This window comes from Heptranchias perlo, chromosome 7 (genome assembly GCF_035084215.1).
Source record: "Heptranchias perlo isolate sHepPer1 chromosome 7, sHepPer1.hap1, whole genome shotgun sequence".
NCBI lineage: Eukaryota > Metazoa > Chordata > Chondrichthyes > Hexanchiformes > Hexanchidae > Heptranchias > Heptranchias perlo.
Window position 1 is genome coordinate 4,672,640 of NC_090331.1, and position 15,348 is coordinate 4,687,987.

Genomic DNA, 15,348 nt, shown 5'->3' on the forward strand with positions numbered 1-15,348 from the left:
AGAAGGCTGGAAATTATAGACCAGTTAGCCTAACATCTGTGCTGGGTAAAAATTTCTAGTCTATTATTAAGGAGACAGTAGCGGAACATTTGGATAAGCATAATTTAATTGGACAAAGTCAGCATGGCTTTACGAAGGGGAAGTCATGTCTGACAAATTTGCTTGAGTTCTTTGAGGACATAACGTACAGGGTGGATAAAGGGGAACCAGTGGACGTAGTGTATTTGGACTTCCAGAAGGCATTCGACAAGGTGCCACATAAAAGATTATTGCTCAAGATAAAGAATCACTGGATTGGGAGTAATATTCTGGCATGGGTGGAGGATTGGTTATCTAACGGAAGCAGGGATAAATGGTTCATTCTCGGACTGGCAACCAGTAACCAGTGGTGTTCCACAGGGGTCGGTGCTGGGTCCCCAACTCTTTACAATCTATATTAACGATTTGGAGGAGGGGACCGAGTGTAACATATCAAAGTTTGCAGATTATACAAAGATGGGAGGGAAAGTAGAGTGAGGAGGACTTGAAAAACCTACAAGGGGATATAGACAGGCTGGGTGAGTGGGCGGAGATTTGGCAGATGCAATACAATATTGGAAAATGTGAGGTTATGCACTTTGGCAGGAAAAATCAGAGAGCAAGTTATTATCTTAATGGCGAGAAACTGGAAAGTACTGCAGTACAAAGGGATCTCGGGGTCCCAGTGCAAGAAAATCAAAAAGTTAGTATGCAGGTGCAGCAGGTGATCAAGAAGGCCAATGGAATGTTGGCTTTTATTGCTAGGGGGATAGAATATAAAAACAGGGAGGTATTGCTGCAGTTATATAAGGTATTGGTGAGACCGCACCTGGAATACTGCATACAGTTTTGGTGTCCATACTTAAGAAGACATACTTGCTCTCGAGGCAAAGAAGGTTCACTCGGTTAATCCCGGGGATGAGGGGGCGGACGTATGAGGAGAGGTTGAGTAGATTGGGACTCTACTCATTGGAGTTCAGAAGAATGAGAGGCGATCTTATTGAAACATATAAGATTGTGAAGGGGCTTGATCGGGTGGATGCGGTAAGGATGTTCCCAAGGATGGGTGAAACTAGAACTAGGGGGCATAATCTTAGAATAAGGGGCTGCTCTTTCAAAACTGAGATAAGGAGAAACTTCTTCACTCAGAGGGTAGTAGGTCTGTGGAATTTGCTGCCCCAGGAAGCTGTGGAAGCTACATCATTAAATAAATTTAAATCAGAAATAGACAGTTTCCTAGAAGTAAAGGGAATTAGGGGTTACGGGGAGCGGGCAGGAAATTGGACATGAATTTAAATTTGAGGTTAGGATCAGATCAGTCATGATCTAATTGAATGGCGGAGCAGGCTTGAGGGGCCGATTGGCCTACTCCTGCTCCTATTTCTTATGTTCTTATAAGTCACACTGTTCCTGGGGATTCCCTCTGACAGGGTCATAAGTCACACTGTTCCTGGGGATTCCCTCTGACGGGGTCGCAGTTCACACTGTACCTGGGGATTTCCTGCCAGTCACAGGTCACAATGTCCCTAGGGATTGCATGTAACAGGGTCACAGGTCACACTGTTCATGGAGATTCCCACTGAAAATCATGAAGAGTCTAGACAGAGTAGATAGAGAGAAACTGTTCCCATTGGCGGAAAGGTCAAGAAGCAGAGGACACAGATTTAAGGTGATTGGCAAAAGAACCAAAGGTGACATGAGGAAAAACTTCTTTGCACAGTGAGTGGTTAGGATCTGGAATGTACTGGTGGTGGAGGCAGATTCAAACATTGCCTTCAAAATGGAACTGGATAAGTTTTTTTATTTGTTCATGGGATGTGGGGGTCGCTGGCGAGGCCGGCATTTATTGCCCATCCCTAATTACCCTTGAGAAGGTGGTGGTGGTGAGCCGCCTTCTTGAACCGCTGCAGTCCGTGTGGTGACGGTTCTCCCACAGTGCTGTTAGGAAGAGAGTTCCAGGATTTTGACCCAGCGACGATGAAGGAACGGCAATGTATTTCCAAGTCGGGATGGTGTGTGACTTGGAGGGGAACGTGAAGGTGGTGTTGTTCCCATGTACCTGCTGCTCTTGTCCTTCCAGGTGGTAGAGGTCGCGGGTTTGGGAGGTGCTGTTGAAGAAGCCTTGGCGAGTTGCTGCAGTGGATCCTGTGGATGGTACACACTGCAGCCACTGTGCGCTGGTGGTGAAGGGAGTGAATGTTTAGGGTGGTGGATGGGGTGCCAATCAAGTGGGCTGCTTTGTCCTGGATGGTGTCGAGCTTCTTGAGTGTTGTTGGAGCTGCACTCATCCAAGCAAGTGGAGAGTATTCCATCACACTCCTGACTTGTGCCTTGAAGATGGTGGAAAGGCTTTGGGGAGTCAGGAGGTGAGTCACTCGCCGCCGAATACCCTGCCTCTGACCTGCTCTTGTAGCCACAGTATTTATGTGGCTGGTCCAGTTAAGTTTCTGGTCAATGGTAACCCCCAGGATGTTGATGGTGGGGGATTCGGCGATGGTAATGCCATTGACTATCAAGGGGAGGTGGTTGGACTCTCTCTTGCTGGAGATGGTCATTGCCTGGCACTTGTCTGGTGCGAATGTTACTTGCCACTTATCAGCCCAAGCCTGGATGTTGTCCAGGTCTTGCTGCATGCGGGCACGGACTGCTTCATTATCTGAGGGGTTGCGAATGGAACTGAACACTGTGCAATCATCAGTGAACATCTCCATTTCTGTCCTTATGATGGAGGGAAGGTCATTGATGAAGCAGCTGAAGATGGTTGGGCCTAGGACACTGCCCTGAGGAACTCCTGTACTTGAAAGGAAAAAAACTGCAGGGCCACGGGGATTGGGCGGGGGAGTGGGACTTGCTGGATTGCTCTTGCATAGAGCCGGCACAGACTCGATGGGCCAAATGGCCTCCTTACATGCTGTAACCATTCTATGATTCTGACAGCGTCATAGGTCACACAGCTCACACTGTACTTGTAGATTCCCTCTGACAGGCTCACAGCTCACACTGTTCCTGGGAATTCCCTCTGACTGGGTCACAGGTCACACTGTACTTGTGGATTCCCTCTGATAGGGTCACAGCTCACATTGTACCGAGGGATTCCCTGTCAGTTCAAGAAGGACTGCAGTCAGTAGTAATTGGGTATTACTCCCTTTTTGAAAATTGTATCATTTTTAAAAAAAGATTTACATGAAAGTCTGTTGTAGGAACCCAAATGACTCGTGTGTTTATTTAAAGCTTTCACAAACTGGTTCCAAACTGCTTTGTTATTTAAACTGACTTCCTCAATTGACTGTTACTATTTGTTGCTGTAAATGATTTGATCTGTGAATAAACTCTTCGGTAGTTTTAGACAGACTACCACCCTAATTATTTGATATTATTCTCTATACTGATCTGAATCTGCCACATACTGGCCCAGTCACCTATACGATCCAAATACTTCTAAACCCTGTTACATTGTCCCTGATTATCTAGTCTGCAAACGTGGAGATTACTTAAGACAACTTTCACTACTCTATCTACAAAGTTAAAACCTGTGCCTCTGGCGGTATCCACAGGGCAAGGGAAATGATGTTCGTATGGAGCAAACCAAACCGATTGGTACAAATTTTCAAGAAACAATCAAGAAACCCTTAAACATTGACTTCACTCTCTCTCAAGATACCTCCAACCTTCCCAGTCCTTTCAGCAGTCGTGTTTTGTTTATCCACCCCTCTACATTTCCCTAAAAATAGAATTTATAATATAAACACCTAGAAAAATCAATGTTTTAGAAAAGCGCACACAGCTGACCAATGAGGTTACCACTAAATGTTAGAATACCTTTATCAACTTTCACGCCTACGGGCCTCTCCGCTCTCATGAACCTTAGGCTTGCTACTGTTGTTTTTATATTTGTGGACGTGCATTTTTTGCTGCTTGGTATCTTTTAGGACTCAGCCACTCCTTCACCTGCAGTTTCTATTGTTTTCTCTTTTCTCTTTTAATAAGTAAATAGGAGTGCTCCTATTTACTTATTAAATTCTATCCATCCGCCGTTTCTATTCGCTTGTTTCCTTCTTTCAGTGGCAGTCATTCTTATTCTTTCGCCCCTTAATGTTGGTTTCATGACTTCTGTGCTTGCATTGTTTTCAGCCTGCTCTGCCTTTTGGTGCAGGGTTGTTCCTTTGCCCTGTCCATTCTTGCTTAAATCCTTCATTCTTTCTTGCTTGAGCCACTTATATTTATAGTTCCATGAGCAGGAGCATGTGAGATCCACCATATCATTGTAGTAAGTACAGGAGGAGCCCATTCAGCCCACCCCTATATTGTATAAGAATATATTATGTCACATGAAATTATCACACTTTCTATTATCAATGTGTATTATGACAAGGGAGCAATGCTGGGGGAGATCTGTATAATGTTATACCAAAGTAGGTACAGCACAGGAGGAGGCCATTTGGCCCATTGTGCCTGGGCCAGCTCGTTGAAAGAGCTATCCAATCTGTCCCATTCCCCAGCTCTTTTCCCTTCAAGTATTTATCCAATTCTCTTTTGAAAGTTACTGCTGAATCTGCTTCCACCGCTCGTTCAGGCAGTGCTTTCCAGACCATTACATTTCGCTGCATAAGAAAATATTTCCTCATGTGGCCTCTGGCTCTTTTGCCAATCACCTTGAATCTGTGTCCTCTGGAGTCCCTCATCTCTGGCACCATTCGAGTAAATCTCCTCTGCACCCTCTCTAAGGCCTTGACATCCTCCCTAAAGTGGTGCCCAGAATTGAACACAATACTTCAGCTAAGGCCTAACCAGTGTTTTATAAAGGTTTAGCATAACTTCCTTGCTTTTGTACTCTATGCCTCTACTAATAAAGCCCAGGATCCCATTTGCTTTTTTAGCAGCCTTCTCAACCTGTCCTGCCACCTTCAAAGTTTGTGTATGTACATCCACAAGTCTCTCTGTTCCTGCACCCCCTTTAAAATTGTACCATTTAGTTTATATTGCCTCTCCTTATTCTTCCTACCAAAATGCATCACTTCACACTTTTCTCCATTAAATTTCATCTACCACGTATCTGCCCATTTCACCAGTCTGTCTATGTCCTCCTGAAGCCTGTTACTATTCTCCACATTGTTTACTACATTTCCAATTTTTGTGTCATCTGCAAACTTTGAAATAATACCCTCTATACTCAAGTCCAGGTCATTAATATATATCAAAAAGAGCTTCGTTCCTAATACTGACCCCTGGGGAACACCACTGTATACTTCCCTCCAGTCTGAAAAACAACTGTTCACCACTACTCTCTGCTTTCTGTCCCCTAGCCAATTTTGTATCCACGCTGTCACTGTCCCTTTAATCCCATGGGCTTTAATTTTGCTAACAAGTCTATTATGTGGTACTTTATCAAATGCCTTTTGGAAGTCCATATACACATCAACCACATTATGCTCATCAACCCTCCCGTTACTACATCAAAGAACTCAATTAAGTTAGTCAAACATGATTTTCCTTTAACAAATCTATGCTGACTTTCATTTATTAGCCTATGCTTTTCCAAATGCCATTTAATTTTGTCCTGGATTATTGTCTCTAAAAGTTTCCCCACCTCCGACGTTCATAAAATCATAGAAAGTTACAGCACAGAAGGAGGCCATTCGGCCCATCGTGTCCGTGCCGGACGAAGAAGAGCTATCCAGTTTAATCCTGTAGGTTATGGCACTTCAAGTGCACATCCAAGTACTTTTTCTAATGAGTTGTGGGTTTCTGCCTCTACCACCCTTTCAGGCAGTGAGTTCCAGACACTCACCACCCTCTGGGTGAAAAAAATTCTCCTCAGCTCCCGTCTAATCCTTCTACCAAATACGTTGAATCTATGCCCCCTGGTTATTGACCCATCTGCTAAGGGAAATAGGTCCTCCCTATCCACTCTATCTAGGCCCCTCATAATTTTATATACCTCAATTAAATCTCCCCTCAGCCTCCTTTGTTCCAAAGAAAACAACCTCAGCCTATCCAATCTTTTCTCATAACTAAAATTCTCCAGCCCTGGCAACATTCTCATAAATCTCCTCTGTACCCTCTCTAGTGCAATCACATCTTTCCTGTAATGTGGTGACCAGAACTGTATGCAGTACTCAAGCTGTGGCCCAACCAATGTTTTATACAGTTCTAGCATAACCTCCCTGTCCTTATATCCTATGCCTCGGCTAATAAAGGAAAAATCCCGTATGCCTTTTTAACTACCTTATCTACCTGTCCTGCTACCTTCAGAGATCTGTGGACATGCACTCCAAGGTCCCTTTGTTCCTCTACACCTCTCAGTATCCTCCCATTTATTGTGTACTCCCTTGCCTTGTTTGCCCTCCCCAAATGCATTACCTCTCACTTCTCTGGATTGAATTCCATTTGCCACTTTTCTGCCCACCTGACCAGTCCATTGATATCTTCCTGCAGTCTACAGCTTTCCTCCTATCAACCACACGGCCAATTTTTGTATCATCTGCAAACTTCTTGATCAAGCCCCCCACAGTCAAGTCCAAATCATCAATATATATCACAAAAAGCAAGGGACCTAGTACTGAGCCAATGCGGGACACCACTGGAAACAACCTTCCAGTCGCAAAAACACCCGTCAATGAGCCAATTTTGGATCCAACTGGCCACTTTCCCTTGGATCCCATGGGCTTTTACTTTTTTGACCAGTCTGCCATGTGAGACCCTGTCAAAAGCAGTGCTAAAATCCATGTAGACTACATCAAACGCATTACCCTCATCAACCCTCCTCAAAAAATTCAGTCAAGTTAGTCAGACACGACCTTCCCTTAACACATCCATGTTGACTGTCCTTGATTAACCTGTGCCTTTCTATATGATGGTTAATACTGTCTCTCAGAATTGATTCCAATAATTTGCCCACCACCGAGGTTAGACTGACTGGCCTACAATTGCTGGGTTTATCCCTCTTTCCTTTTTTGAACAGGGGTGTAACATTTGCAATCCTCCAGCACCATCCCCATATCTAAGGAGGATTGGAAGATTGTGGTCAGAGCCTCCGCAATTTCCACCCGTATTTCCCTCAGTAACCGAGGATGCCTCCCATCTGGACCAGGTGATGTTTCTACTTTGAGTACTGCCAATTTTTTAAGTACCTCCTCTTTATCTATTTTTACCCGATCCAATATCGTTACTACCCCCTTTACTGTTACAATGGTGGCATCCTCTTCTCTAGTGAAGATGGATGCGAAGTATTCATTTAGTGCCTCAGCCATGCCCTCTGCCTCCACAAGATCTCCTTTTTTGTCCCTAATCGGTCCCACGCTTCCTTTGACTGCCCTTTTATTATTTATATGTCTATAAAAGACATATGGGGCCCGATACTACCATGGCGGTGGGTTTGCGGCAGGGGAGTCGATTGGGCGCGTGGGTAACGCGCCTGGTGAAATCAGTCTCCCCCGCGCGCAATCGCAGGCTGATTGGATCCACTTACCTGTTGTTCCGGGTTCCCCGCTGCTGATCTGCGCGGCGGGCGGACTGCGCATGTGCAGTAAGGTCTGTCAGCTGGAGAAGCTCTATTTAAAGGGGCAGTCCTCCACTGACTGATGCTGCAAGAAATAGGAAAAATTACAGCATGGAGCAGCCCAGGGGGAAGGCTGCTCCCAGGTTTAATGATGCATCACTCCAGCTCTTATTGGATGGGGTGAGGAGGAGGGGGAGGACAGAGATCTTCCCACCGGCGGGCGGGAGGAAGCGGCCTGCCTCTGCCACCAAGGCCTGGCTCGAGGTGGCAGAGGAGGTCACCTGCACCACCAACATACAGTGCAGGAGGCGCTGCAATGACCTAAGTAGGTCAGCCAAAGTGAGTACACTTACTCATTCCCCTACACTCCGTCTGCCACATCACCGCCCCCACACCACATCTCCTTCTGCACAGCCAACATTACTCTGTCACATCACCCCTCACACCCACACAAACCTCATTCTCATCTTACCTGCACTTACTCACCTCGCCAGTACTCATCCCGCCACTACCACTCAACCCAATCCTCATACAATCTCACGGCTCTATCTCATACTCACCCTCTCATGCATCTCTTTCACAGTCAGCCTCACTCAACCTGCCACTACCTGTGCTGCAGCCACAGGGCATGCATCACATATGTGCAGTGAGAAGCATAAGGCAAACGTGTCGTGAGCATGAAGAGGATGCACAAGGGTGTTTGAGGGTTTGTCATGGTTTTTACTTATATTTAATTTCTGACCAACTCACATCACATATTATATTGGCACCACTACTGCCACGTCTTTGTGAATCTTGTCTGATTTGTGCAATAATCCCCTTTCCTGAGGATCACAATGAAGACCCACAACTGATGCCACTCATTGTGTCACTGCAGAGGGGGTGTAGGTGTATTTGCACGGCTCTTTTGTGCAGACGACTGACAGACGTCGGCGATGTCCTGGTGGCACCCTGGAAGGATGCGGAGGAGGAGTTGTTGAGGGCAGTGGTGACTTTGACAGCAACAGGTAAGAAGATGGTGCTCGGAGCAGCTCGGCATGAAGGAGGCTGCAGATGTCCACGACTACATGTCGAGTGACTCTGAGCCTCCGTGTGCACTGCTGCTGAGAGGTCCAGGAAGCTGAGCCTCGGTCTCTGGACCTTGTGGCGAGGGTAGTGCCCTCTGCGACGCATCTCTCTCTGCGGTTGCCCTCCCTCCTGCTGTGCAGGTGGATGTGTCACAGCACTGTGTTGTGGAGCTCCACGTGTCAAAGGTAGACGGCGTGGCTGGTGATGCTGTTCACCCTCCGAGGAGGTCATGACTGCAGCTACGGCGGCCCCCAGCCGGAAGATGTACATCTGAGGGGGTCCGCAAGGTAGGTACATGTGTCTGGACACCGGGGTAAGTGTGCAAGTTGGTGAATTTTGTTGTTAGGAGGGTGGTGGAGGCCAAACTTTGTCCAAAGTGACAGAGTGGCCTCCTGCAATGAGTGAGGATCTCCCCCCCCACCTGTCAAATGGACCTTTGCAGCTGCCACAGGCTGATGGCTACAACACGTCCATTTGAACTGGGAGTGTTTCCCCCAGTACGGGAAACAGTCCCAGTTGTTTGCAAAATCCCACCCCTCCTAAAATATTCCCGTAATCAGGTCTGTTGACGACCTGAAATACTTAAATAAATACCTTAAGTAGCACCCTGCCGGCTTTAATTGCCGGCGGGAGTCCCACGTGCAGGGGCTGTGCGCACGTCAGCGCATCAGTGGGGAACCCGGAAATGGGGCGGGTTGGAGCCAGGCTCCCGACCCGCCCCGGGAATCCCCGATTTTTATAGCCCCCCCGCCAGGAACGTACCCGATCGCGGGTGCTAAAATCGAGCCCATGGGTTCCCTTTTATGATAGCCGGTAATTTCTCATACTTTCTCTTTGCCACTCTTATTCCCTTTTTTAGATCTCCTCTGCACTCTCTGAATTCAGCCTGGTTCTCTACTGTATTGTGAACCTTACTTTCGTCATAAACCTCCCTTTCCTGTCTCATTTTAATCTCGTGTATTGTGAACCGGTGATAGATGCAATGTATTAAAAATGGTGAGTGGGTGCAACATTCCGAGGGTATTGCGCCTCGTAGGGACGCTCCGAGGGTCACATTATGTGACCTATTAAGTACAGTAGGGTTCAACTAACATTACATGACGTCCCCACTGTAATTACCTTTACTCCTGTCCTTTAATATGAATAATGGTTTAGTAATCAACATCAGGTAACTGCATCATTTGTCAAACTCCTCATGATTTGTTGCAGTGTCTTGAAATGCATTGTGGTAAAAACAAAAGGTTCACGAACATGAGGACCACTAATGCCTGTACTGTATGTACATTGGCCTGATCGCTGCACCCAACATGGATGGAAACCCCTTGACCCCTCTCCACCTTCACTGAATGACTTCTCGGCAGTAGCTGTGAACCGGTAACAGATGCAAACAAATCTCGGTCATGATCAACTTCAGGTAGATAAGTGGCTCTGAATATTGGATTGGCCTTGGCAGAAAACGTCTTGCATAATCGGAGATCGGAACACCAACTGCCATGAGTGTCCCGAATGCCCAACTACGTTGGTCAGTGATATTGACCTTGAAGAAACCCCCACCCTTCTGCCTTGGAATTCCTCTTGCCTTGGTTGGACTTCCCATTCACAGACACCGGCCCTCCCCATTGCTGCTGGCTGCATTTCCCCATCCTTGACACCATCACCTCCCACTGGCTGGCTTTCTCGTGCCTTGACCTCTTGCAGACCTCAACTTCCCTCCTTCCGCACCCTCACCCTGTTGGTTGTATTTTCCCTTCCTTATCCACCCACCCCATCACCTGCCTCCCGTCCTCCTCCCCTGCCCTCACTGTTCCCACTCTGGTCCTATAATCCCCTCCCCCCCAAACCTTGCATGGCAGGAATACTGTTCCCGGTTAACTCCCTATTTTCAAAACCACACAAGATCAACTAGTAATATATCAAAAATCTTACCTCTGTGTGCACTTCCCATCAACTCTTTCCATTATAAAATCCCATGTCCACAATGAAAATGGAAGCTGCTTATATAAACTTGTCACAGTGGTGGTGCTGTAGTGCCCCAGTTTGGCATCTCCCAGCTCCTCAACAGTTGTGGAGGGGATAATTATTGAGTTCAGAGACACTGATCAAGTGAACTGCTCTGTTCTGGATGGTGTCGAGCTTCTCGAGTTGTTGCAGTTGCAACCATTCAGGCAAGTGGTGAGAATTTTATCACACTCCTGACTTGAATCTTTGGGGTAGTGGAGAGCTTTAACGGAACAGGAAGTGAAAAGCAGATTACCGGCTCTGCTTTTGTAGCCAGTGTTGACATGGTAAACTCAGCAATGGTGGTGCAGTTATAGGTCAAGGGGAGATGGCTGGGATTTCTCTTGTTAGAGATGGTCATTACCTGGCATGAATTCTTTCTGCCACTTGTCAGCCAAGGCCTGAATGTTATTCGGATGCTGATGTAGGCTGCCATGGGCTGCTTCATTATCAGAGGAATTGGAAATGGAGCTGAACACTGTGGACACGATAGTTATCCTGCTTTTTGTTTTTCATCCAATCACCTATCCGGTGATATACTTCATCCCCTATCCCATCACTCCTTGCCCTGTCCATGAACTGCCAATGTGGGGCTTATGTTGAAACATTTCTGAAACGTATTGCATTTCTCATGCCAATAACAGCTTCAAAATGCACCAACAAGTTGGTTAGGCATATATCCATTTCCTGAATCCATGCTGACTCTGCTTTAATAAGTTACGGTTTTTAAAGTGTTCCAACAGATTACTCAAAGTCGTTTAAAAAATGCTCCTACAACTGATAAACCTACTGGTCTCTAGTTTCCAATTTTGTTTCTTAACCCTGATTTAAAGAGGGTTATGTTAGCCACTTTCCAATCCTCTAAAATGTCTCCCAAATTTAACAAATGCTGAGATAGTTGAAGATTGAAAAAAATTCAAACCGTTGCCAGGTTTTCAATTTGGAGGATTCCCTGCTGCAATCTGTGTTGGGGAAGTGGACATTTAAAATTTAATCCTCCTTTCTTAAGACCCGTAGTAATGTTGGACGTGAGGGTCACACAGGCACCCTCATGTCCAGTGTTGCTAGGGCACAAATGATAGGAAATATGCCCGAATTATGCATCCGCCTCACTGGTAGTGGAAAGTTGTACGGGCGGGTAAAGGGACCTGGGATACCTGGGTCCTGCCTGCTGAGGTTATGCTGCTTTTGTACCACCAGGGCTAGAAATTTTAGAGCTATAATTTTTAATAATGTGTGCATCACATCATGAGTTCTTCCATACTATAAATATACAACATAAGAAACTGTATTAAAAATTATGAGTACATTTCTAGTAAACACAAATAGTGAAGCTTGAAAGCCCTTACCATTAAATTAAAATGAATTTCCCAGACAATCAGCACATGAAATTAGTGTGCCTGATATCAGATTTGGTGGCCATTAACTCATATTTATTCAAATAATCTAACAGTGCAACATGTGGATTTTCTAGTAATGTATTTAAGGTTAGAGCACTTCTCATAGAATGTAACTGAGAATGTGTGGAAGGCACTTAGATCTGCTTGCCATTTCATTTTCTACAGTCTACTGTTAGTCTTGATCAAGAGCGCACAAATCTTCATTTTCCTGCAGAAAACAGAGTTAGAATGAAGAAATTACAAATAATTGTGATAAATTTTCTGAAAGCATTCTCCCACCAAGGAGCCTCGCCCATATCGGGAAACTGAGGGTGGGCACCCCCATGATTTCTTTGCTCAAATAAATCTTAAATAGTGTTTAATGGATTCTTAGCAATTCTGTGGTTTACCAATGACACAGTAATAAAAAGATACAATTCTCAACTATAGTGGTATTTTTTAAAATTAATTTTCTCCAAATAAATATTTGTACAACTTCTGTATCCTGTTCATACGAGCTGAGCTTCAAACCAAAGATAGTCCATCACCAAATGTTTCATAACTTTGTCCACCTACATCTCTAGCTGATCCAGGCCATTGTCAGCTTACATCACTTGGATTGTCCAATGCTCTCCTTGCCAGCCTCCCGAGCTCTATTTTACACACATTCCAACTGATCCAGAACCCTGTTGCTTATCATATCTATATTAGGCCCTGCAGTCCTAACACCCATACTCGCTGACTTCTCTTGGCTTCCATTCCATCAGAAATTGGTTTAAAATCTCATTACAAATCCCTCCATAACCTCATTTCAATGTACCTCTACAATTTTCTCCAACTCTATGTTCACCTGAGAACACAGACAGGGCCCAGTTTAACATCTTGTCCAAAAGACAGCACCTCTGACAGTTCATCACTCCCTCGGTATTTCACTGCGGTGTCAGTCTAGGAAATATGTTCAAGTCTCTGGAATGAGACTTAAACCCACATTCTTCTAACTCAGAGGTGAGAGTGCTAGCAATGACTGAAGGCTGACACAAGTTTAGAAATGTAAAGTGTCAGACTTTGTTAAACAGCTGAAAGTTCAAGGGGAAAAACCTTTTATTGGTAACTCTTAATTTCAAAATGAACCTCAAGAACTTTGTGAGAAAGCCAAAATCAAGGGCTGAAATTGTGCAATCCCAGCATACTTTCAATTGGGGGCATAGGGGAAAGTCGGAAAACCAGGAAGGGTTTCTGCCCCTTCTAATCTTCACAGCAAATTGCGATCCAGGGCAAGGAGGACAGGTGCCTCTTCTGCTCGCTTTCCCCTCCACCACAACCCCCCCCCCCATATATCCTTGCAGCAGTTTGGTGGCATGTTTGAGAGGTGGGTTCATGGCTTGTCCTGGGAATCCTGCCTGATATGCCTCTGATTGGCCCAGCAAAACCTAGGCATAGGTTCAGTTATGAGCCTAGAGAAGGCCCCAAAGTTAAAAAGGCAAATGATGTCAGCATGGGACAGCATCAATTCTTAACTTTTGCTGCTTTTCCATTTTGGCTTAAGTAGCCACTTGCTCTCCCTCTTGAAGCAGCAGGGTGCCACTTCTAGATAATGCTGGCTCGGTGGGTTTGGTTGTTCTACTGCGATGTTACAGGAATGGGCACTCTTCTGTGTTATTTAAGTGACTCCATCTCTGGTTGGCTTTTTGTAAGTTATTTCCATGTCGAACATCTTTTTAAATTTTGACTTAAGCATCTGCTATTGAATTAGAAACACAGGAACAGGAGGAGGCCATTCAGCCCCCGAGCCTGTTCAGCCATTCATTTACATCATGGCTGATCTGTATCTCAACTCCATTTAACCGCCTTTGTTCATATTCCTTGATACCCTTACTTAACAAAAATCTATCAATCTGTCTTGAAGATTTCAATTGTGCCCCAGCATCCACAGCCTTTGGGGAGAATTAGTTCCAGATTTCCACTACCCTTTATGTGAAAACGTGCTTCCTGATTTCATTCCTAAATGGCCTAGCTCTAATTTTAAGATTATGTCCCTTTGTTCTGGATACCTCCACCAGAGGAAATAGTTTCTCTGAATCTACCCTATCGAATCCCTTTATCAGTTTAAACACCTCGATTAGATCACCCCTCAACCTTTTAAACCCAAGGGAATACAAGCCAAGGTTATGCAACCTATCGCCTTTTAGCCCTGGTATCATTCTGGTGAATCTGTACTGTACCCCCTCCAAGGCCAATATATCTTTCTTGAGGTTTGGTGACCAAAACTGAACACAGTTCAGTTCAGAATTCCTGAACAATTTGAATATCATTAAGATTTAAAAAGCTATGATTAGCATTAGTTTGAGAGCATCTGAAATATCTAAATTTTTTGGACAAATGTATGGTATTCTTATCATAGAAATTCGGCCCATCGTGTCTGTGCCGGCCTAAAAAGAGCTATCCAGCCTAATCCCACTTTCCAGCTCTTGGTCTGTAGCCTTGTAGGTTATGGCACTTCAAGTGCTTATCCAAGTACTTTTTGAATGTGATGAGGGTTTCTGCCTCTACCACCCTTTCAGGCAGTGAGTTCCACACCCTCACCACCCAATCTTTCCAGTTACACCAGTGAAGTTCATAATATGAATACCAAAAAGTAGAAACACCTTCTCAAACCAGGGTTTGGACCCTACTTTATAGCAATGCCAAGGCTAAGCCACCACTGTAACTTACTAATGTCTTTTTGCTACTATTGTTAAATACAGAAATTCTACTCCAAAGTAGTACAAAAGGTACTGACCAATCTAGTATAATTAATTAATTTTATATAATTTTAATCTCTCACCTCAGATTCCTTGTCCTCATCAGATGAAGAAAGTATACATGTCTCATTATTGTCTCTAGTGTCAGGTTCTAAAAGATAAGAATTATTCATTGTATTAGACTTATATAAAACTTACTTTTGGTTTTAGAAATGCTTCTCTGGTATCTGGATTTAGAATTCAGACAGCAACATTTGCCCTGTGGCTTTTGGATTTAAAAAGTACCCACCTGGTAGAGCAGATGTGGTACTATGTCTATGATCATTCAGTGTCTCTACTGGCACAGCAAGGGCTGGAGTGTATAAGACAATAACTGATTTTCTACTATTCACCCACATGCACTGAAGATTCATGCTGAAATTATTACTGGCACCTGCTACAGGCTTGACAAGATGAATAATTTTGTAAGCAAATTAAAAGGGCAAGAGAACATGGTAGCATTTGTATTATGGGGCTTTTTAATTACCCAACCATTAAGTGGTCTGATGGGAAGGCAACCAAGTTTCAAAGGAGGCAAAAAAGAAATATTTATTGATGCTGTTGGGGGAAATACTAGGAAAATAGTTGATGAGATTTAGTCCTTAGC

General features: G+C 44.7%; 1 protein-coding gene across 1 annotated transcript in view; it reads right to left on the reverse strand.

Moving 5' to 3' along the window:
* Window positions 1-12,038: 12,038 nt before the first annotated feature.
* The window catches only part of LOC137323251 (vimentin-like), a 104,024-nt gene continuing 100,714 nt past the window's right edge, over window positions 12,039-15,348 (reverse strand). The window contains exons 8-9 of the mRNA XM_067986743.1: window positions 14,786-14,853; window positions 12,039-12,190 (exon numbers count right to left, since the gene is read on the reverse strand). Of these exons, the coding sequence (XP_067842844.1) occupies window positions 12,155-12,190; window positions 14,786-14,853 (104 nt within the window). The 3' untranslated portion in view covers window positions 12,039-12,154. The remainder of the gene's footprint in view (window positions 12,191-14,785; window positions 14,854-15,348) is intronic.